The sequence below is a fragment of the Pantherophis guttatus genome, chromosome 8 (assembly GCF_059756535.1).
Source record: "Pantherophis guttatus breed Tessera chromosome 8, ASM5975653v1, whole genome shotgun sequence".
NCBI lineage: Eukaryota > Metazoa > Chordata > Lepidosauria > Squamata > Colubridae > Pantherophis > Pantherophis guttatus.
In genome coordinates this window covers 1,961,966-1,986,606 of record NC_142070.1, presented here as the reverse complement: position 1 = coordinate 1,986,606, position 24,641 = coordinate 1,961,966, and the positions used below count along the sequence as shown (strand labels likewise).

The 24,641-nt window shown below is 48.4% G+C and overlaps 1 protein-coding gene across 12 annotated transcripts in view; it reads left to right on the top strand.

Moving 5' to 3' along the window:
• The window catches only part of LOC117658513 (uncharacterized), a 60,936-nt gene extending 37,728 nt beyond the window's left edge, over positions 1-23,208 (top strand). For 11 of the 12 annotated variants that reach the window (XM_087874790.1, XM_087874786.1, XM_087874789.1 and 8 more), the window contains 5 exons: positions 368-466; positions 2,953-3,039; positions 16,891-17,042; positions 19,695-19,813; positions 22,826-23,208. In XM_087874790.1, coding sequence (XP_087730916.1) covers positions 368-466; positions 2,953-3,039; positions 16,891-17,042; positions 19,695-19,813; positions 22,826-22,985 — 617 coding nt within the window. In that variant the 3' untranslated portion in view covers positions 22,986-23,208. The remainder of the gene's footprint in view (positions 1-367; positions 467-2,952; positions 3,040-16,890; positions 17,043-19,694; positions 19,814-22,825) is intronic. The other variant, XM_087874791.1, reaches the window with a different exon arrangement.
• The last annotated feature ends 1,433 nt before the right edge of the window (positions 23,209-24,641 follow it).

The window sequence follows — 24,641 nt, the reverse complement described above, 5'->3', positions numbered from 1 at the left end:
ATGTTTCTCCTTTTCTCATCCAGGGAAGTATAATATTCTGCCTTTTTAATATTTCCTAAAATATTCCATTCTTCTAAGGGGGCTGGGTGCTCACTTTCTTCACAACTTTGGCGTAAAACATTACTTTAACAACAACAGTGTTCAGCATTAAAAAATGTTCTCCTCCCTCAACAATCATTTTCAGGATAACCGGAAAGAGATTGAAGAACCAAAAGCAATTTATTTGTTCCCAGTTCAAGGACACCTAAATGAGTCACTCAAACTCATAGGCTGCAATTTAAGATGAACTGATATTTACTTTGGGTGTGCATGTGTCGCAGTATTATCTCACAGCTAAAGTCCCTGTATTGATCAACTTCTCTTTCAGTGCAGCAAGAAGAGATGAAATATGAGCCTCTTCGTAAGGCAATACAGAACATTAGGAAGTTCATGATTTCACAGAATCCTGACTTTAAGGTATTTAATGGTAAGTAATGTTACAGTCTAAATGTACAAACCTATTCCTGAGGCCACCTGACATCCCTTCCTTCCTTCCTTCCTTCCTTCCTTCCTTCCTTCCTTCCTTCCTTCCTTCCTTCCTCCCTCCCTCCCTCCCTCCCTTCCTTCCTTTCATCTCTATCCCTCTGTCTCTCATCCTGTGAGAGCAGGATGGGGGAAATGCAGCCATCCTTGCTCTCCTTGACCTTCCAGTGGCCTTCGATACCCTTGACCATGGTATCCTTTTGTGTCGGCTACAAGGGGTGGGCCACCTCAGACAGAGCCAGGCTGCAGCTTGGGGGTTCTCCCGTACCCGCGACTCCTGCTGAAAGAGCAGGGGGCAGTCGGGGCTAGGAGAGCCTTTGCACAACTCCCTCTTGTGCACCAGTTACAGCCTTTCCTGGACTGGGAGTCCCTGCGCTCAGTCACTCAAGCCCTGGTCAACACTTGTTTGGACTATTGCAATGTGCTCTACCTGCAGCTTCCCTTGAAGAGCATTTGGAAGCCACAGCTGATGCAGAGTGTAGCGCTGCGGGCAGTTCTTTGGGCCCCTGGAGTGGTCCTTGTTACCCCACTGCTTTGAGAGCTTCACTGGCTGCCACCTTCTTTCCTGGTGCAATTCACACTGCTGCTTATTACCTTGAAAGGCCTGCATGGCATGGCTCCATTTCACCCTGGTGAGACTGGCCCACCCCATTCGTGCCGGCACAGCGGGGGCATGCTGCGGATCCCGTCAGCCAAGGAATTTTGGCTGGTGGGCTCCAGAAGAATAGCCTTCTCTGCCATGGCTCCTGTCCTCTGAACATCCCACCCCCTGAGGTGAGATCGGCTCCCACGCCCCTGACTTTTCATTAGAGCCTTACCTACCCAACTGTAGGATAAATATCCAACAATTTCAATCCCCCTAGCTAGATTAGCAGCAGAATGGAAGGGTTAAACATTCACCTGCTGCTGCAGATATTCCTCAGGTGCTCCTTCGGTTTCAGAAAACTAGCCACATGTATTCCCTAGAGTCAGGGAGAAGATGCCAGACTGAAGATCCAGAGAACCTTGAACCAACCTTGTAACAGAATAACAGAGTTGGAAGGGACCTTGGAGGTCCTCAAGTCCAACCCTCTGCTCAAGGAGGCGACCATGGACCATTCCTGAGAAAGAGTTGTCCAATCTCTTCTTGAAAACCTCAAAGGAAGAAAATGCACAAGGGAAGAAGAAAACGACACCATCCTTCCTGGATATCCTTATCAGCAGAGACTCTGATGGCAGACTGGAAACACAAGTCTACCGAAAAACCACCCACCCCAGCCAAATGCTCCACTACCAAAGTACCCGACCTCCCGCGAGAGAAGCTGCGGAAGAACACTGTTTAGATGGGCACAGACTCACTGCAGCAGCCCTGAACCCTCTGGAAAAGGAAACAGGCCGTCTATACAACATTTCCCAACAAAATGGATATCCACGCAACTTTACCCAAAGTGCCCGACCACTCAACCCACCACCGCACAACCAAGTACAGCACTGACATTTATCAAAAATATCTCAGAATCAACCAACAGGCTACAACAACCGCATGACATCACCTAGCACCCAAACCAACTGAAGCCCCCCAAAGCCTCCTAAGGAAACAAAAAAATCCAGCAGCCCCATAAGAGAAAACAGGAGCCATTGACAACATACGGTGTGTAAAGACTGCAACTGCCACTACATAGGACAAAACATGCACCACAGATGGACTCTGGTTTCCACTGGGATTCCTTCTTCCTCTCAGTCTTCAATCACCCAGATTGCTGTGCTTTACCATTGCCCTCTTCCCAGGGCTGAGAGTGAGGGACTGGCCCAGGCTCTGTGTCTAAGGCAGGATGAGAATTCATGGTCTCCTGAGCCCTTAACCCCAAACTGGCTTCCTTGCCTTGCTGTGATATTATTGACTCCTGCAGATGTTGACATTCTCACAGTGGAAACAGGAAGTTAACACACTGCTTTCCAGAGTGAGCTTCACAAAGACACCTACCTATGTCTCCCTAGTCCAGCGAGAAACCGCACAGTATCGGTGGCAAAGGCTGGGTTTTAGCTTTGTCAGAGAAAGTAAAGTAACCTATTTGGCCTTGGGATCCCTTTGGGGACAGAGAAGAGGAGCTTTTGAGGGGTCCTTGGTGCTCTCTGAGCTCGGTGGTTTTCTTGCACCCAAACTAAGTGACATCGTCAGTGCCAACATGTACGTGCTGCTGACGTTACCAGGTTTGGCTCACGAAATGTCTGCAAGAAAACCACCGAGCTCAGAGAGTCCCAAGGACCCCTCATTTCAACCCTGAACTACAAATATTCTCCTTTAACCGAAGGCCTTTTCCTAGCTGTGTGATCCTACACATATCTTCAGATGCTTGTTTTGTGGTGGGGTGGTGCTGGAAGATGAGCTCTTTGGAAAGAGGCAGAAAGCTGTTCATATCTAAGTAAGCTTTCTTGCTTCATTTGTTTCAGATGTTGATATAATCCTGGAAGCTGAAAAGCTTGCAGCTGAACTGTTGCCATGGTCTACAAAGCTCAATGAAATTGAAGCTGAGATTAGTATGTTTCTCACAGGTTTTGACAGATAAGTATAGTATGTGAAGGGAAGGAGAGCCCACCCTGAAACTGGGGTGTTGGTGCTGGGATGGCCTCTGGGGGGTGGGTGGGTTGAAGTCCCACCAACCTCGTGGCGGAGGTGTCTATGAGAGGGTTTCCTGCTTGAGCAGAGGGTTGGACTACAAGACCTCCAAGGTCCCTTCCAACTCTCTTAGTCTGTATATATGTAAGGCGGGGAGCCTTCCAGTTGTGGCAGTGTGATCAAAATCCTGCCTCTTTGTGGAGACTTCAGCACCACCTGCACATGTAAAAGGGGAGGGGCTTTGGGTAGACAAAATCTGCAGGTAGTCCTTGCTTAGCAAGCCCAATTGGGACTGCCAAGAACAGCGGTCGCTCAGCAGAACAATCACATGACCAGGATGGACTTACCACCTCCCTTCCCCTGAAGTGAGATTGATGAAATGAAGCATTGTGGCCATTCAGGAAACATTTCCTGACCACAACCTGGGACTTTACTTCTGCCTTTTCTATTCATCCTGCTTGTGGCAAACCCGTTGCAGCTCATGTGACTGAGGGATGCCGAGATGATTGTAAGGACAAGGTTTGGTTACATAGCCAGGTTTTATGCCAAAATGAGGCCGTCGGTAAACAAGGACTAATTGCACATTTACCAGCTCAAAGAAGGTAGGGATTTTCCCTCTGGGATTTCCATAGGTCTATTCCAAATCGCCACCTTCATTTTCCACGATGGAAAAAACTCCAAAATTCATGGTTAGAGCAGGGGTCTCAAACTCAAAGCCCGTGGGCTGGATCCGGCCCACGGGGCTGTCCGGGTCTACCCAAGGCGAAGAGGAAAGATTGGGCCAGCGTGGCTTCGGCCCAATCTACCCAATGCACAGGGGAAACATGCCAGCAGTTTGGAGAGTGGCATCAAGATGGCCACGCCCACCCAGTCAGCCACACCCACCCAGTCGGCCATGCCCACCCGTCCCCCTGAGATCAACCACAGCCCTGATGCGGCCCTCAATGAAATTGAGTTTGACACCCCTGGTTTAGAGGATGTGACCCTTGTTCTTCTCTAACTTTAATGGTCAAACATTCTCCTTAGGATAATGCATTATTATGAAATATATTTAAAAGTAAGAGGTAAGGAAGAAAAATTTAGAATGCCCTGAACACATCCTCTATTAGATGTCTATTGATTGATGAACAGGCACAGGAAGAAGGCAGCAGAATAACTTCTCCAACTGATGAGTAGATATCCTCGTAGATAGAGATTGCCTTTCTTTCTTTATTCTGAAATTTATTTGCCACCCATCTTGCATACAAGGACTCTTATATAGAGATTGCCATCACACTGTTCCTCTTCAGGATAAGCAACAGCATGCAAAGCAGCAATAAAAGTAAATAAATAAAGGAAACGGACGTTGTCTTACCTGAACGTCCATTTTCAGGGCGCTGCAGCTATACTCCATAGCTGGGTTGCTTCCTCCTGTTTTGACATCAACTGAGTGGACTTTCAAATCAAATTCTCCCTCTCTCTGTGCTCTGGCCACGCCCCTTTGTCCCATGATCCTTCGGTCTTGAACGAAGGTGCAGCACAGCAAATGTGGAACCGTCCAAAGAACAACAACTGGAACAAACACCGGTAGGTCTGACACAGGAACAGAGCAGGAAGCCCCTATTAAAAAAATAATAGGGGGGAATGGAGTGTAGCCGCAGCGCCCCGAAAATGGACGTTCAGGTAAGACAACGTCCTTTTTCCAGAGTGCTGCAGCTACACTCCAAAGCTGGGATATACCCAAGCTTAAAACATAGGGGCAGGAAGCTGACTGCTCCCCGAGGCCAAGTCTGAAATGACTGACTGCAACACCCTCCTTCCGAAAGACGCCTCCGCTGAGGCGTACGAGTCAATACAATAATGTTGAATGAAAGGAGACAGGGAAGTCCACTGGCTGCCTGACAGATGTCCGACATCGATGCCTGAGTCGCCCATGCCGCTGAAGTTGCCACACTGCGGGTGGAGTGAGGCAGGATCCTGCCCAGAAGAGGCTGTGCCTGAAGCTCGTAGGGAGATGAAATGCAGGCCTTGATCCAGCGGCCCACCGTAGATGAGGAGACCTTTTGCCCCATGGAGGCAGGCTGAAATGAAATGAGGAGGGCCTCCGTCCGTCGAAACGAGGCCGTTCGATGGATATAACGACGAAAGGCATGGCAGACATCTAGTGTATGCCAGCGGAGCTCCCGGTGATGAGTAGGTGAAGGGCAGAAATCAGGGAGTATGATCTCCTGGGCCCGATGAAACCACGAGTTCACCTTGGGGGTGAACGCCGGATCAAGTCGAAGCAACACCCTGTTGGTATGAAAGATGCAGAGATCTTTCCTAATAGATAAGGCAGAAAGCTCCGAGATCCTCCGGGCCGAGGTAATGGCCAGGAGGAAGGCAACCTTAAAGGAGAGGAATTTCAGTGAAACAGAGCCCAAAGGCTCAAATGGTGGAGTAGTCAGAGCCTGGAGGACCAGTGGAAGATCCCAAGAGGGATATCGGTGCACTGTGGGAGGATGCAAATTGGTGGCTCCATATAGGAAGTCCCTGATCCAGGGATGATGAGGTGGCTGGGGCCAAGCCCTTGTCGAAGCCCACTTGCAGGAACTCTAGAACATCTTGGATAACCACCAACATCGGGTTGACATGGTGCCCTGAGCACCAGAAACAAAACACCATCCAGGTCGCTTCATACAGTTGAGTCGTGGACGGCCGCCTGGAGGCCTGGATCGTGCCGATTACCTTGTCAGAAAGTCGATCTCTCTTCAAGATGACCCATTCAAATGCCAGACAGCCAACTGGAGCCACTGAGGCTCTGCATGACAGATGGCCCCCTGGCATCTGATGCAGGGGAATCACCCACGGACTTTCGACCGAGAATTCCATGAGGTCTGTGAACCAGTGGCGGCGTGGCCAATTGGGAGCCACCAACAACAGTTCCACCTTGTCGGTGACCATCTTCCGGATGACCTGCTGAATTAGCGGGATTGGAGGGAATGCGTATAGAAGTCCGGGAGGCCAATGGCACCGTAAGGCATCCATGTCCTCCGCCAGAGGACTTGGGTAATGGGTTATGTAGCGAGGCAACTGGGTGTTGCGGGACTTGCAAACAGATCAATGACCGGTGTCCCAAATTGGGCTGACAGTTCGCGAAACAACTAAGGCTGAAGTTGCCACTCGGCGGGATCGATCAGCTCTCTGCTGAGCCAGTCCGCCTGTTGGTTGGCTGACCCCGATATATGATCCACCCATATCGACAGGAGGTGTTGTTCCGCCCAGCTGAAAAGCCTTTCTGACTCGAGCATCAGCGGGCGGGACCTCGTGCCCCCTTCTCGATTCACGTGTGCCTTGGCCGACATGTTGTCCGTGAGGACTAGGACGTGGATCCCTTGCACAGCGGAGCAGAAGTGATGAAGGGCTAGACGAATTGCCTGAAGCTTGAGAAGGTTGATGCTATTGAGTTTCTCCGATGGCGATCACTGACCCTGAGCCACCTGGTTGGCCAGGTGGGCCCCCCAGCCCTGGAGACTGGCGTCGGTGGTCAACACAAGCTGGTTGAGCTCCAGGAAGTGACAGCCCTGCAGAAGTGCTTGAGACCCCCACCACCACAGGGAGAGACAAACTTGAGTAGGTACAAATATCTTCTTCCCTCTGTTGGAACAGCCCCTCCACTGGTAAGGGAGAATGAGCCACTGCAATGGCCAGGAGTGCCTTCGGGCCCAAGGGACAATGTTGAAGCATGACACTATTTTCCTGAGCAGTTGAGAGAGTGTCAGGAGAGAAACCGATCTCTGAGCCAGGACCTGTCTGACCAAGACCCTGATGCTCCGAACTCTGTCCGGGGACAGAAACTCCTGACCTCTGGTGGAGTCTATTATCGACCCTAGATGAAGGATAGACGTGGAGGGCACTAGATAGTTCTTGTCCAGGTTTATGGAAAAGCTGTGCTTCTGAAAGGCTGACAGTACCAGGTCCTTGTCCTGTGTAGCCCGATCCCGGGACGACAAGAGAACGAACGTTGTCTTACCTGAACGTTCCTTCTCTGCGCGCTGATGGAGAATCCAAATGACGGGTAGGTTCCTCAGCTTCATTGCTGGACTGGGTGACTGTTTCTTTAAGAAACAACCTTGGCCACTCCTCCTTTGCCTGGCTAAGCCCCAGTTCATTCGCGAAGTCAATAGAGGATGGTAGTCCTGAAACAACAAAGGAGACAGAAAACAAGGCAGTCCTGGCCGGAAGCAGCCATGGGATGGGTTGGATTCTCCATCAGCGCGCAGAGAAGGAACGTTCAGGTAAGACAACGTTCGTTCTCCAGCGCGCTGCCTGGAGAATCCAAATGATGGGATATACCCAAGCTAGTTAGAAGTAGGGTGGGAGGCTGCGTCACCCCAGGAAGGAACGGCCAGGACAGACTGCAGTACTCGACGTCCAAAAGAAGCTTCAGCCGAGGCAAAGGAGTCAATTTTGTAATGTCTAACAAAGGGAGTCAAAGTAGTCCATGTGGCAGCCCTACAGACGTCAAGGATGGAAGCCTGGGTAGCCCAAGCCGCTGAGGTGGCTGCGCTACGTGTAGAGTGTGGAAGTATCCTCCCTGGCAGAGGAGTCCGTCTGGTGCGATATGCCGTGACGATGCAGGCCTTGATCCACCGGCCTATCGTGGAAGAGGAAACCTTCATGCCTAAGGTAGAAGGATTGAAGGACAGGAACAAGGCTTCGGATTTACGGAAGGACGCAGTCTGCTTGATGTAGCGGCGGAGAGCTCGTTTAACGTCCAAGGTATGCCATTGTTGTTCAAGATGATGGCTAGGAGCCGGACAAAAGTCAGGCAGAATTAACTCCTGGGAACGATGGTACAGAGAATTTATCTTCGGCAGGAAGGAAGGATCTGTGCGAAGAACCACCTTGTTGGGATGGAACACGCAAAGGTCAGGCCGTACCGAAAGCGCCGCCAACTCGGACACTTGTCTCGCCGAAGTAATCGCCACTAAGAAAGCAACCTTAAGAGTTAGATATCGTAGAGATATAGAAGCCAGAGGCTCAAACGGAGGTGACATGAGGGCTGATAGAACCAGTGGCAAGTCCCAAGTTGGGTATCTATGAACAGTAGGGGGACGGAGATTGGATGCGCCCCGTAAAAATGTCCGTATACTGGAATTCTGGGTCAAAGGTCGATCGTTCTCAGATGACAGAACTGTGCTAAGGGCGGCCACTTGTCGTCTCAGGGTGTTAGGAGCAAGGCCACGGTCCAAACCGTCCTGTAGAAAAACAAGCACGTCAGAAGGAGAAGCAGTAGTAGGGTCCTGATGAGACTTGGAACACCAAGCGCAAAAGGCACGCCAGGTGGCATCGTATATACGGTTAGTGGATGCACGCCTGGCAGACTGCATAGTGTTGATCACGCTGGCCGGGATGTTGTCCTTCCTCAATCTGATCCTCTCAAACGCGAGACGGTCAACTGCAACCATTGAGGATCTGGATGCAGTACGACCCCCTGGCTGAGAGATATCCGGTCATTGGGAATGTGCCAAGGACGTTCCACCGAAAGGCTCCGAAGGTCCGCGTACCAAGAGCGACGCGGCCAATTGGGGGCGACCAGGATGAGATCCGCTTTCTCCTCCAACAGCTTGCGAATCACCCGAGGGATGAGAGGCAGAGGTGGAAAGGCGTAGAGAAGGCCTTGTGGCCACCTGCTCCGAAGAGCGTCGCATCCTTCTGCTCCTGGACAGGGGAACCGGGAGAAGAATCGGGGAAGATGGGTGTTCAGCTGGGTTGCGAACAAGTCGACCGTTGGAAGGCTGAACCGCTTCGATAGCTCCCTGAACAGAGCCGGAGCTAGACGCCACTCCGCCTGATCTATTGGAGTCCGACTGAGCCAATCTGCCGTGATGTTCTCGACCCCGGATATGTGTTCGGCTGTTAGGGAGAAGACGTTCTTCTCTGCCCAAAGGAGCATTCTCGTCGCTTCCTCCATCAGCTGTCTGGAGCGAGTTCCTCCCTCTCTGTTGATGTGGGCTTTCGTTGTCATATTGTCCGTTAGGACCAGAACATGATGCCCTCTCACAGACGTCTTGAAGTGACGGAGAGCGAGGTGGACCGCTCGTAGTTCCAGCCAATTTATGTCGTGCCGTAAGTCCCGATTGGACCAGCGGCCCTGGACAACTGACGACTGCAGATGGGTGCCCCAGCCGTATTGACTCGCATCCGTCGTCAGGGTTAAGCGACTGGGTTCCAGGAAGAAGGAGCCCTTCCGTATGGACGGGGAGATCCACCACCTCAGAGACAGCCGTACCGTAGCTGGTAGGACAACGGTGATGTTCGAACATGCCCGGTGGGATCTCTGATAGGGCAGAAGGAACCATTGGAGAGGGCGAGTATGAAGGCGAGCCCACGGGACAATGGAGATACACGAAATCAGTTTGCCGAGTAGTTGGGACAAGGTGATCAGGGGAACGGACCTGAGAGAAAGAACCCTGGTCACTAAAGACTGAATGCTGTGAATCCTGTCGGGGGATAGGAAAACCCGGCAGCTGATGGAGTCTATGAGGGCACCCAAATGGAGGATGCGAGTAGTAGGCGAGAGGTGACTTTTGTTGAGGTTCAGGGAGAACCCGTGCTGTCGCAGGACACGAGAAACTACCTTTAGATCGACGACAGCCTGATGACGAGAGGCAGAAAGGATAATGATGTCGTCCAGATAGCACATAATCCTGATGGGGACTTGTCGCAGAGAAGCTGCTAAAGTCGCCAGCAGCTTCGTGAAGGTCCGAGGGGCGGACGAGAGGCCGAACGGCATGGCTCGATACTGGAAGTGCCTGTTGGAGTAGGCAAAACGAAGAAATTGTCGATGACAAGGACGGATCGGGACATGCAAATAGGCCTCCTTGAGATCGATTGATGTCATAAAGTCGCCTCGTCGGATGCCCTGCAGGATCGATTTGAGCGAGTGCATTTTGAAATGGTGGTATTTGATGAACCTGTTCAATGCTTTCAGGTCCAAGATCCCTCTCCAGTCCCCGGAGGACTTGGGGACGAAAAACAGGCGCGAGTAAAACCCGGAGCCCCGTTGTTCTACTGGCACTGGTTCGATAGCGCAGATGTCGAGTAGGTGTTGTATCTCTGCATCCATTAACGCCCTCTTCGCCGGATTGCTTGGAAGAGGGCACCGCAGGAAGCGGCTCGGAGGGCTGGAGAGGAAGTCTAAGGTGAGACCGAAGCGCACAGTCTGAAGGACCCAAGCGTCCATTGTGGAAGAGGTCCATTGGGGCAGAAAATGGAGAAGATGACCACCGATAGGTAGCTCTGCGGAATAGTCACTTGCCCCTCCGGAAAGATCGGTTAGACGCTCCGCGGTACTGGCGTCTGGAGGAGGGCTGGCCTCTGCCTCGATCACAGTAGGCAGGCCGATCAAAGGCCCGATCTCCTCCATAGGAGTATTGTTGTCTGGAAAAATAGGACCCCCTGGGCCCGGAATCAGTCCGAAATGGCTGGCGCTGGCCATAAGGGGCAAACCGCCTATCGTGGCGTCTGTAGGAGGATGGCATGATTTTACGCTTATCCTTATCCTCCACAAGTATAGGGTCTAAAGCGTCTCCAAAAAGGAGGGAACCTTTGTAGGGAGCAGATGCCAGCCTCCACTTTGATTTGAGATCCGCCTTCCAGTGGCGGAGCCAAAGAAGACGCCGGGTGGTGACATTGGAGACAAGGGCCCGGGACAAAAATTTTGCTGCATTTAAGGATGCGTCCGCACAGTACTCAATGGCTGCAATGATTTTATTAATATCGTGGTGCAGCCTGCTGTCCTCAGGTGGGAGCCGCTCCTGTAATTGGCGCATCCAGATTAGTGATGCGCGGGCAAAAAAAGAAGTCGCAGTAGAAGACCTGATGGCCCAAGAGGCGGCTTGGTGTGTCTTGCGGAGAGACAGCTCAGACTTCCTGTCCTCGGCCTTGAGTCCATCAAGGACGTCGTTAGATATCACCGAGGAAGACGTAAGGTGGGCCACAGGGGGGTCCACAGCAGGTAATTGGATCAGATCCTGGAAGGAAGGATCAGAGCAATACAACCGCTTGTCAAGACCAGTGGGAGCCGAGATATAGGCCGGCTGAGACCAGGACCTTTGAACAACATCAGTGAATAATTCCGGACATGGGATAAAATCCTGGTCCGGTTTCTGCAGGAGAAATAAGTCACCATGGGGATTAGGATCCGAGGTCTGAGATGATTGAGACGGAGCAATCCCCATGTTAGTTGTAACTTTTGCCTTGTGGAGCAAGGACTTGAACATGGAAGGTCGGAAAAGTCCCGTAAAAGCAGGCCTTTCCGGAGCTAGGTCATCATCCTCAGATAATTCCCCTTCCTCGAGCTCCTCTTCCTCCCAAGGAGAGTCCTCCAAGAGGACAGGTTCCGGACGATAAGAATAGGCAAGTCGCGGATCATCACACACATGAGCCAAGGGAGGATGCGCCAGAGCCGGAGCGTGAGGCACTTGATGAGGATCAGAAGACAGGATGCGAGATACCGTCTGAGACAAGAAATCTTGGATGTCCCGAGAAAGAGAAGGCTGGAGGCCTTCAGACGGATGAAGACCGGCTGCAGTTGGCGTATAGGTAGCCTCTGGAGGTGTCTTTCCCGGAGACTGGGTGGCAGGAGCACTGGGTCCTGGGACCACAGACGGGAAAGCCGCAGCTCTCAATTGCTGGACATCAGAAGAGCCTTGCGCCGACCCAGATGGAGCTTGAGGCACAGGGAGTGACCTGTCTGGAGAGAGCTGGCAATGAGGAAGTTGAGCCCTTTGTTGGGCAAGAAGATATTGCCTTTCAAAGGCCTTGCGCCTCCTCTCCTCAGCTCTGTCAGTAGCGGAGGAGCGCTTAGAAGGATGAGGACTAGCAGACCTAGCCCTGACCTCACGATTTTTAGGGCCCTTGGAGGAGGTTTTGGCTCTCTTCCTGACCTCAGGAGGACTGTATGCCTGCTCAATCTCGGAAGACATGTCCGAATCCGCCATAACGAAGACGCAGACAAGGTAAGTAGCTGAAAACAAGTCAAAAACGCGAAAAATTAATTAATTCGTTTTTTTTTTACCATTATCATTAACAAAATATTTAATTTGTCCCTCTCTCTCTCTCTCTCTCTCTCTCTCTCTCTCTCTCTCTCTCTCTCTCTCTCTCTCTCTCTCTCTCTCTCTCTCTCTCTCTCTCTCTCTCTCTCTCTCTCTCTCTCTTTTTACAGCCAGGAATGATAGTCAAATGACAAAAAAAAAACCAAACTCCAAAAAGCCATTAATCAAGGCAATAAGGTGTAACAACACCAAAAGCTTATTGGCTACAAAGGGACCAAGGGTTGCCTAGGTGAAACAAAGCTGTCACTCATAGAGGGGAAGCATGGAGTTCAGACCCAAATGAACGCAGGGTGGCCAGGATTGGCTACTGGGTGCTATGACCTCAGCTGTCAAGACCAAACATTGTTAACACCCCTTCAGGCAAAACCATCCTGCCTAGCAACAATAATGGCGGGAAACTGCAGGAAGGCAAAAAAACGGGCGCTAGGCTGAACACAGCCCTCGAACGCCACAGCTCCAAAAACGCGCCGAGGAAACCTCTGAGGGAAGCTGCTAGGTCACTGACAAAGGGGCGCGCGGCTTGCAAAAAAACACCAACAGCCGAAATAGCCAGGAGCCTAAGAAGCTCACTGAGGCAGTTTAAAATGGCGGGCGGCTTGAATTTTCGCCGCCAACGCCATAACGGTTGAGAGCAAAAGCCGTAGAGGGAGGCTGTCAATCAAACAGCAAAGGCGCGCTCGGCTCCGCTTTAGCCGCCGAGTGTTCCCAACAGACAATAAAGGATCGGCTTGCTCATTTTAAACTCCCAGCGGTTTGTTAATTGTGGATTTAATTAGGGGGGTTTGCGGAAGCGATGTAGGGACCCCCGGCCGCCTCTGCAAGCGTTGGAGCGGTGTGGGAGGCAAAGGGGGAGAATCCAGCTATCCAGACCCCCACGCAGCGCCCAGCGGCAGGCCAATCACTCAGAGTTGCCCTAAGGTAGAGCTCCGAGGAATCTGTTACACAGAAAAAAGGAGCGGAGAGGAGTCCCCTGGATAGAGCCCCAGGCTAACTCACCCTCCGCAGTAACAACAGGGCCATCAGTTGTCACAATAACTCCACACCGCTCAGGAGAATCTCTCAGATTAATAATAGATGGAAAATCCAAATATTGATAAAGTTCATCAGCCAAATTGCTAGAGCCAAGGAAAAAACCCAGTCTCTCACTTGACTGAGTGAATGAATTGGGGCTTAGCTAGGCAAAGGAGGAGTGGCCAAGGTTGTTTCTTAAAGAAACAGTCACCCAGTCCAGCAATGAAGCTGAGGAACCTACCCGTCATTTGGATTCTCCAGGCAGCGCACTGGAGAATGAGGATATCATCTAGATAACACAGGACCCTCACCGGAGCAGATCTGAGAGAGGCTGCCACCACCGCCACCAACTTGGTGAAAGTTCGGGGGCCCGAAGAGAGCCCGAATGGCATCGCACAGTACTGGTAATGCCTCCCCGCATAATCGAATCTCAGAAATTGGCAATGGGAGGGATGTACCGGAACATGTAGATATGCCTCGTGCAGATCCATTGACTGCATGAAATCCCCGTGCCGAACGGAGGAGAGGATGGACCTCAGGGAATGCATTTTGAATCGGCAGTAGCGAACTGCCAGATTCAGATGTTTCAGGTTGAGGATTCCCCTGTATCCTCCCAAACTCTTGGGAACCAAAAAAAGGATCAAGTAAAATCCAGTTCCCAGTTAGTCCCCGGGCACAGACTCTATCGCATTGATGTTCAGGAGGTGTTGGATCTCTGCTGACATGAGATCCTGCAGCTGCGAGGAGCGGGGAACTGGGCACCGGATGAAGCGACTTGGGGGTGTGCCGGAGAACTCTATAGAAAGGCCTTGGGAGACCGTACGACGGACCCAGGCGTCCGTTGTTGACAGGTCCCACTGATGGTGAAATGCCTGGAGACGACCGCCGATGGGGCCCCACGAATGCGAGTCATTTGCCCCGCCAGAAGGACTTGGACCCGGATCCATGGAAGGGATGCTTTGAAGCGAGATGAGGTCTTTCCCTATCGCAGAAGTGCTGCCTGTCTGAAAACCGGTCAGTTGACTGGAATGACTGGCGGTAAGTAGAGGGCCCCCCGGGCCCGGAGAAGGTCCGAAAGGGCTGCCGCTGGCTGTAAGGTGCGTAACATCTATCAGTCTTGCGGAATGTAGAAGGTAGGACTTTCCGCTTATCCTTGTCCTCGACGAGAACTGCATCAAGCGCAGCACCAAATAAATTAGGAGCCTTATAGGGGGATGAAGCGAGCTTCCATTTGGTTTTTACATTGGCCTTCCAGAAGGCCAGAAGAGGAGCCGAGAGGTGACCGATGAAGCGAGAGCCCGGGAAGAAATTTTACTGAATTTAAGGAAGCATTGGCGGAATATTCAGTGGCCGCGATGATCTTATTAACATCTTGATGCAACCTGGTTTCCTCCGGAGGAAGCCTTTCTTGCAATTGACGCAGCCAGATAAGGGACGCATGGTTAAAAAATGACGTGGCCGTCACTGACCGCCCAGGCCACCGCTTGGTGGGATTTGTGGAATGAGAGCTCCGCGCGTCTGTCTTCAGACTTCAGGCCATCCAGGGGATCCAAGGAGATGACTGAAGGCGAGGCGAGAGAGGCCACTGGAGCATCGACAGGTGGTAAGTCCAGGAGAGCCTCCAATTCGGGCGCGGGACAGTAAAGTTTCTTGTCCAGATTACTGGGGGTTGTTAAGGACCCCGGTTGACTCCATGGTGTCTGAAGGACGTCTGCGAATAGCTGGGGGCATGGAATGTAGTCCTTCTCCTCCTTGGTCTGCTTGAAGAAAGCATCATGAGTTCTTCAGAGAACTCAAGGTCCTCAGGGAATTCTTCTGCTTGGTCCGAGCCTCCGGAGGAGTCAGACTCCCTCTGGTGTAGTGAACGAGGCCTGTGTGTGGGCTGACTGAGCTCCACAGTCTGGGCCGACCCCGAATGGGGTACCTGAGAGGCATGTTGTAGGCCAGCAACCAAGATGTTGCACAAGGCTGTGGATAGCATGGCCTGAAAATCAAGCTGGGGGCCTACAGGAGCACGGAGCCCTGCTGCTGTGGGTGTAAAGGTGGCCTCAGGGAGCTGGTCACAAGGAGGGTGAGAGGAGTCTAACCTGACAGAAGAAACATCAGGCATGGACCGCGAAACCCCCTTTGTCAGAGAAAGTGGAGCCATAGAAGTGTCCTGTGATGTGGATGGCGCGGCCTCAGGAGACTGCGACTGACAGGGTCTTGAATCCAAGGCAAGGGAAGAGGCTGCCGCTTGCCTGGCCTTGTCATATTGTTTCTCAAGGGCCGTGTGGCGCCTCAAAGCGTCCTTATCAATGGCCTTGGAAGCCTTAGGTGGATGGGTCTTGCGACTGACATGAGCAGACCACTTACCTGCCCCCTTCTTGCGTGCTTTAGCCCTGGGTGGGCTCTCTTCTTGTTCGAGATCAGAAGATAGGGACGAATTCGCCATCTCTGGTTTTTTTTTTTTTTAAACCGGAATAAACATCAGGCAACGACAAGTGGGACTGAGGACTCCCAAAGTTCGACCACCAGCGTGCAAGTCAGATCAAAGGCACCCAAAGGGTACAGGCAGTTCCTTGTCAGGGCCAAGTACAACTCCAAACGGCGGTAGAATGACCAGCGAGGTCAGATGGCGATCGTGCCAAATCGCCTCCGCAACTTAGGGCTGCTGGGGCACCTTGAAGGTGTGGGGCTCCCAGAGTGAGGCAGGGACTACCGCCGCCGAAACTGTGATGATAAACCGGCCGGAAGGCAGACAAAATGGCGGCTGATGCAGTCGAGTGACCAAGATGGCAGCCACAAAACGACACCCAGTCGTTTTGTGTTTTGTGTTTTGTTCTTAAATCAAAAACTTAATTAAAAAAAAAAGATGGCAGCCGCAAACGTTGCAACAAAATGGCAGACTCACACCGACTTGTCCTCGCTGTGTAGCACGGGAGCCGACCAGGACCTCACCGCTGGCCGCTGCTGTCTATTACAGGTAATCGGCGCCGCCCGCAGTGGCAACTGATGGGACAGCCACCGAATTGGAGCCCACAAGAAAAACTGCAGAGCGAACACGGAGACCGTGTAACCGCTCTGACGCCGCCTTAGCCAGGGAGAGCTGTTCGAAATGAGCAGCAATGGAGGGAACCGTGATGGCGAGCCACCTAGTCCCTGCACTCGCTGGTGTCTACAAATCAAGCCGGATCCGCCCCGAGAGGTCAGAGTCCGGCTGCTGGCTTCGTGCTAAGCGCTGAGGCACAGGACGGCCTGGAGCATCCAGACCCGTCACCGCGCTCACACAGCTGACTGTCGGCTCCGGCAAAAAAACAAACAGAAATCTTCCCCGAACAAGGGTAAAATCAAAAATAAGCAAAAACACCTAAATGAACTAAGAATTAAGCAGAATTGAGCACAGAGAAATTTTCCACCTCAGTCTGTCAGCAACTGAGTGAAAGACTGGAGGATCATGGGACAAAGGGGCGTGGCCAGAACATGGAGAGAGGGAGAATTTGATTTGAAAGTCCACTCAGTTGATGTCAAAACATGAGGAAGCAACCTAGCTATGGAGTGTAGCCGCAGCGCTCTGGAAAATTAACTATGCAATTTTTAAATAGAAAGAAAAAAAACATATAGCTCAATCTAGTGTATATCCTGATTCTAACTAATTGTGCTTTTTTCCTCTCCATGTCATAATCCTGATTTGGCTCAAAGCTAACATTCAATTCAAATTGGATCATAACTGGATGGCATATGAAGGACACCTTTATTTATTACATGACCAGTTAGGTATCCAGCTTCAGATAAAAGACTATTGTCAAGGACAAAAAGCTGCACTTATTTCAAGTATAAGTGAGGAAGAGGAGGTAAGTAAAATATGGTCCCAGGTTTGATAGTTGCTCCATGAAATTTACATGATTGCAACTGTGCTTACAATCTTACTCCAGCTTTCCTTTGCTCTACAGTGTCAACAGGTTACCAGATTTGAAATAATATTTCACTACTTGCTTTTTAGTTTGGATGAAAGACTGGGTCTTGCTGAGAAATAGAAGACTATTGGAGTTAGAAGGTCATGATCTGAGGTTTGGGTGGCATGGAACTTATGTTACAATAAAGCTAAGCTGAATGTCAGTTTTAAAAACCATTATGTTAGGCAAGATATTCTTACAGTATAGAATAAATTCAAATTTAGATTCCTCTATCTTTATGGCTTTCAGCACAAAAAAGTATTTTATAGACCAGAAAAGACGTAAGTGGCTAGTATATGATAAGTAAACATAAATCTAACGTGATGTATTAGAATTTTTTTGTCAGAAAAGTTTAAAAAATAATCTAGGGAAAATAGAATGATATGCATGTCAATGATTTTCTTATGTACAATTTTTACATTTAAAGTGGACAAAATATTTCATTAATTTTATCTATTTATACTCAATCGTTAAATTAGGTAAGGAATTTAAAACACAAATACATACATTAATTCAGAAGATTTTAAATATTAAATTGCAACTCAATTCATAGACTTTTCTTTTGGGACTAATGGGCAGGCAACTAAAAATAGAACTCTTGTATATGACAAGTGCAGCAAGATTCTTATATGCTTCAAAATTGAAAGGTTTGATCATTCTCATAATGAAGAATTGGTGAAAATGATGTAACTTGCAATGATGGCTAAATTAACTTCTTTGATCGTAAAAGAAACAATATCGACATCTATGGCTGACTGAAAATGACTTACAAATTTTTTGCATAAAATGGGAAAAAAGGGATTTACACCTTTGGTTTTGATTTTTAGAAAGAAATGGATAGAAGGAAAAAAATGTGCAGTTTTATAATATAGAGTAAGAAATAATATGTAATTATATTATTATTCCTTCCTTCCATCCATCCATCCATCCATCCATCCATCCATCCATCCATCTCTCTCTCTCTCTCTGTGTATGTATGTATGTATACACACACACGCATACACACAAACGTAGGCTGTATACACAGGTAAATTTTTAACTCTCTTTCCATACTCCTGCACACTTCAAATGCTCACCTTAGCCTTTGGATAATGATCAAGCAGCAAACTAATATTTGTACTTACATTCTTGTAGAGAAAGGGATTAGGAGAGTAAGCAGGCAAAACAATGAACATGAACCAAATATGGAAAAGCAAGGATGTCAGCCTGGTAACCAAATGTAGGTTAGTCCACTGTACTGTGTTCCCTGTAGCTACCTACAGCTGAGAAAGTTTGACCTTAAATAAGCAAGACAGGAAGAAACCAATTCATCTGAGCTGTGGTGCTAGAGAAGGCTTGGAGAGCAAAGGTGACTAACAAGCTAGTGGGAATTCACTAGAGAAAGCAATTCAGTTGGGAAGAGTTAATGCGAAAAGGAACCCAGGCTGATAAAGAACTCCATTGAAGCTGGCACCAGTCAGAGCATAAAACAAACTAGGGGGGCAAGATCGGAAGATGTGGAGAGACCTGGCCCACAAAATCATCAAGAGTCGGACACGGCTGAATGGATAACTTCATCATTACATCATCAGGAGGCATTGCTGAAGAACTGGGTCAATCCTAATTTTTATGGAGGTGAAACCATTGTAGAACTTCATCCAGACCCTCAAAGAGGTTCCACCTGACCAAAGCCTGCACTTTCAGCCTCATGTAGTCAACCAATCGGTCTCGTGCCACCTAGGTCCACAGCTTCCAAGACGGCCAGGCTTAAAGAGGTCCAAAAGTTTCTTCTCACTTCTTCCCATGCTCCTCTCCATGACTTCTTCACCAGCAATCTGTATCAACAGTCATGGAGAACACATGCAAGCAAGAATTTGTTTCTGTAGATGGACAGAGGCAAATACTTTGAGTTTGCTGGTGAATCCCAAGAGTTGTGTAGCTTTTAATTGCCCTGCCTTTAATCAAAGTATATAATATGAATATACTGCAAAATATAATAAGGCCGCTTAGAGCTGCAGTGAGCATCTGCTCAGAAGAAAGGAAGAAGGTGAGCCAATATGTCCTCCCCACCAACCTGAGGTGGCCGAGAGACTTTGTCCTCCACTGTGGGGGTGACCTGAGTTTGCATCAGATTGTGTTCATCGTGGAAGCACTGAAGATGGTTGCTGAGTTTATGGGGACAAACTAAGGCCAGAGCGAGGGATGAGGGAAGATTTACGGGCTTAGGAGGAGATGAGACAAGGACTCAGCAAACAGTGAAACAAAGTGGCTCCCTGTTCATCTCTCACCATGGTTAGGTGCAAATGTGGAATGGCCCATAGACTAGGTTTGATCATGGCTTCCAGGGCCCTGCTAGTTCACCCAAACACCTCCTTGGTTCCTCCTGGATGTCCCATTGTTTCAGGAACTTGATCTGCCCCACTCTTTGCGGTTGCACTGTATGGGTTGCATTGCTGCTACTTCTCCATATTCCTCCACTGATTCATCTGGGGAGGCTCTGATTCTGAATGTCCTTCAGGTGAGAATCTCTCCGTTATTCACTGTAAATGATGTTTGGATTTTTTCTTTCAGAAGTTCTTAGAAGAAGAACTTAAAAAAAAAAAGCAAGGCTCTTACTTCATCGGATTGGTCTATAGGTACAACACTGGAAACTGGCAGTGGTATGATATTGGAAATGTACCTGAAAAACAGTAAGTATCTAATTCACATTTGTTTTTTTATAACCTGAAATGTCTTTTCATCTGAAAGAGATAGCAGAAGATGCAGTGTGTATGATCATAATTAAGATACTGTAACATGCTGTTACATGCTGTAACACAAGCATATAATAATGGTACTTTTATGATGTTGTCACCAGACTTCTGTCATTATTTGGTGGTCGTTACAGATTGCTACAGATGGATTGGCATATAGAATCTCTCTCTCTCTCTCTCTCTCTCTCTCACTGTATATGTAGGTTTGTGTGTGCACATGTGTGAGTATGTGTATGGGCAGGTGTATGGGTGTGCGTCTCTATCTACCATTTCTCTCTCTCTCTTCTATCAATCATCTGTCTGTCTGTCTCTCTGTCTATCATTATCTTGGACTGGAGAAGTGTGGTCACATGATAGTCCAGGGAGGGAAAATAGTTAATGTTTATAAGTCGCCCAGAATCACCTCAAGATGACATGAGAGGCAAATAAGTACAACAAACAAACAAACAAACATAAATATTCATGGGATGGAATTACCAGCAGGTCACACAATAAACATATGGAGCAGTTACAAGTTATATCCCTCAGTCACACAGGGACCACAAGGAGGAGGGGATGAAAACAGCAACATCCAAGTACCACAAAGATCCTGAAGAGGCAGCTCAAGGGGATGAACAAGATCCATGCCATCAACACCAATCGTCAGATACCGTGCCAGTATAATGAGCTGGCCAAGGAAGGACATAAAAGTGGTGGTGTGGCCCTAAGTTTCCGTTCCCAAGTGTTTGTCCTCCATAAGTAGTGTGCACCCCATCCAGTAACACCCACAAGTCCAGAAGCAGCCAAGTGATGGAACGGTTCGCTAGGTAGCTTTGTCTCCCACTCAGAAGACATCTCCAGACCTGGTTGGCCATCTCAAATGAAGGAAGCCATCTTGCTTGGCTTCACCCTCCATATGTTTATTCCGTCAGGATCCTAACAGTCTCCAGGCATGAGGCTTCCACAGGGTGATCCCCTTGGCTTGGGATGGAGATGTTAAGTGTGCTAACCTTTAGCATTGTGTTGGACCTAGAGATGACACAACAAATGGAGTTCAATTCTTTATCTATTTGCACCCAATGGACAGAGTCTTGCCAAGCTAAAGTTATAATCTTCTAACCTACTAGATATCATCTCAGAGATTCTAAGATGTGGCTACCCTGAACCTCGTTCCCTCTTCTTCATCCAGGATTGCACAGCCTCTTATTACAGGCCTCTTCCTGGGAAAACACTGTAGAGCCAAATCTACCCCACCCCCCACCCCCCGGGTTCTGCAGGTGCATATTCCATCGGACATTGGGATGACACTGAGCCCTGAACTGATGGAGGACCTTCCCCAATGCTTTCTTGCAGGGAGATAATAATTGGGAAAGGACCAAACTCTACAGTGCCCCACAAATGAGTACCCATCAGCCTGACGTCCCCTCCCCCATCACCTCCGACTGAAACCACCAGCAAAGACAAGAATAGAAACACTCCAAAATTCTCCTCAAGCCTCAATTCCTGAAGCAACCAAGAAGGGTGCCACGGTCCAATAATAATAATAATAATAATAATAATAATAATAATAATAATAATAATAACAACAACAACAACAACAACAACAACAACAACAACAACAACAACTACTTTACTGTCATTGTACATGTATACACAGTATACCCATACAACGAAATTCACTTAACACCCAAAGACCAGGTCCAACACACATAACAATCCCCAAAACGCCCCCACCCACCACAATTCCCCACCTCTAAACCACCCAAACATCCACACAACAGACCAAGTAATACTGTCCAACAGCTCACTGATGGTGGTCCTTTAGTTCATTGTTGAGTGCAATTATAGCTTGGGATAAAAACTATTCAGAAAATGTGTGGTCCGAGTTTTAAATTGTTCTGTGTATTCTGCCAGAAGGCAACAGTCCAAAAAGATTGTAAACAGGATGGGAAGAGTCTCTGAGAATGTTATGCAACTTCCTCAAACAGCGAGATTCAAAGATGTCATCCAGGGCTGGTAACGAGCCTGATGATATTCTGGGCAGTTTTAATGATTCTCTGTAAAGCTTTTCTGTCCGCTACAGAGCTGCTTCCATACCATGCAAGAATGCCGTATGTCAGGACACTCTCAATGGTGCTGCAATAGTAGGACAGAATCAGATGCTGAGATAGATTTATCTATCTATTTATCTATCCATTTAGATGCCTAAAGATACGTAATTGCCATTGCCTGTTCAAAAGTATGGAGGGGGAGATATGTCTCCAAACCCACCTCTATTTCTCTGCCAAATCAACCACAGACCAACATTTGGAGTTGTATCAACCCTGAAGCTGACCTAGCCAAAGCCATCTTGGAGCATCAGTGCTGCCACACTAGAGCTGAGGGCAGTGGTGAAATCCAGTTACCTTTGCTACCGGTTCAGGAACAGGAGCATGTGGGAGCGCATGCGCACCTCTTCTGCACATACACAGAACCTTCTGCGCATATGCAGATGGTAAAAAAAGGGATGTAATGACATCCCAGCAGATGGGTGGAGCTTCCCGCTGCCGGCGCTACTGGTTCAGCAAGCCAGATAGAATCGGCAGGATTTCACCCCTGGCTGAGGGATAGAGAAAGAGGATTAGAGATAGAGCTGGCTTGATTGGGCCATGTGACTGATTGTTTGGGGTTGAGGGAAAAACTTTTACTTTTAATTAGATGAAAACCAAGGGGCCCCTCAGAGTCAGTTTTCACCACATACAGTATGTGCCAATATGATATTTCCAATAAAGCTATTCTTTGAGGAATTCACCTGCCTCACAGTTTTTGCTTGCAATGGATCTATTACTTGGAAACCTGACAAGTTGTTAGAAACTCCCATTGAGGTGAGAGAAGAAGGTGAATGGACTGAATGTTTATTTCCTGCTCCAAAATCTGTAAATGATATTCATTTTATCTGGAGGACTGATGATGGTTGTTTCTTCTTTTTAGATACTGGAAGCCCGGAGAAGAACATAACACTAGAAAAGGACTTTGTGCAGGAATTCAGAATGAATGTCTTACCCCACTAAAATGTTGGGTCGTAATGGAATGTTTCAAGCCAGGAAGAGGGATTTGCAAGCAGAAACCTGTGGCCAAATGGATGACCTAATTATTTGCTGAATGTTGCACAAAATTGTATTTGATGAACTCAGTGAGAAAAAAATGCCAATCGGTGAAGCAGCCTCTTAAAAACAGTTGCCCCAGTCAGCCACTGTGGCAGCATGAAAGAATTCCAGACTTTGACTTCCGCTTCCAAACACCTTTTCCATCCAGACTTTTCAGAGATGAAAGACACTGTCTTATTTAGCAAATAAAAAAGAATCAAAAAAGAACCTGTTTTTTTCTGTATTCATTCTATTTAGTTCAGTGCTGGGCGAACTTTATTGTTTGTAAGCTGCCCAGAATCACTGAGAGTGATGGACGGCCATATAACTCTAAAATAAATAAACAAGTACAACTACAGTCTGGAGTATTGAAAGCCCCCCTAAACTGCACCCACTCACCACTCCAGAATTTGCCATTGTAGAGGTTTGGTTTATTTGACTTGTTTGATTAATTTATTTATCACATCTCTACTCAAGCTGCCTTCAAAAATGTCCTTGGTTTACATAGAATACAGTAGAAGGTTTCACAACAACTATGGTTCTTTAATGCATGAAACCACATGAGAGGCTCAACAAGAACAATAAAGACAACACTATGCTCCCTTATTGGATGTTGGTCTTTTGTTGGACATCTAGATGAAAACGTTAAGAAAAGGCCAACATCCAATGAGGGAGCAAAAGATGTTAGAAACAAACTACTGGGATAAAAACTGAAGACTAAAAACAAGAGCTGAGGTGGCGCAGTGGTTAGAGTGCAGTACTGCAGCTACTTCAGCTGACTGCTAGTTCAGCAGAACAGCAGATCAAATCTCATCCGCTCAAGGTTGACTCAGCCTTCCATCCTTCCGAGGTGGGTAAAATGAGGACCCAGATTGTTGGGGGCAATATGCTAATGCTAATGCAATATGCTAATATGCAATATGCTATATGCTAATTTTGTAAACCGCTTAGAGAGGGCTGTATAGCACTTTGAAGTGGTATAGAAGTCTAAATAATAAATAATAAAACCTGCCCTTTATTATTACCACACTTGTAAATGGATCATAAGCTTCCTAACAGACAGGAAGCAGCAGGTGAAGCTAAGCAGAATCGCATCAGATACCTGTACAATTAGCACAGGGGCCCCACACGACTGTGTGCTCTCTTCACTTTTCTTCTCTCTATATTGACTGCATCTCAAAAGATCCCTCTGTTAAAGTACTGAAGTTTGCAGATAATAAAACAGTGATTGGTCTCATTCGAGACAACAATGATTCTGCATAAAGAAGGGGGGGGTTGAACAACTAGCCTTGTGGTGCAACCAGAACAATCTTGAACTAAATACACTCAAAACTGTAGAAATGGTGGTAGATTTTAGGAGAAACCCTCCTATATTACCACCTCTTATAATACTAGACAACACAGTATCAACAGTAGAGCCCTTAAAGTTTCTAGGTCCATGATGGCGAACTTATGGCATATGTGCCCAAAGTGGCATGCAAAGCCATGTTGCCTGGCATGTACGGCCTTGCCTGTTTGTCTTCCAGATTTCTGGCACACATGCGTGTGCGACAATCAGCTGTCCTTCACGTGTGCAGCAGTGCCAAAACTGGTATGCGCATGCTTGCCAGCCAGCTGATTTTTGGGTGCGCATGCTTGTTGCTAGTTTGGTTATCCTGGTT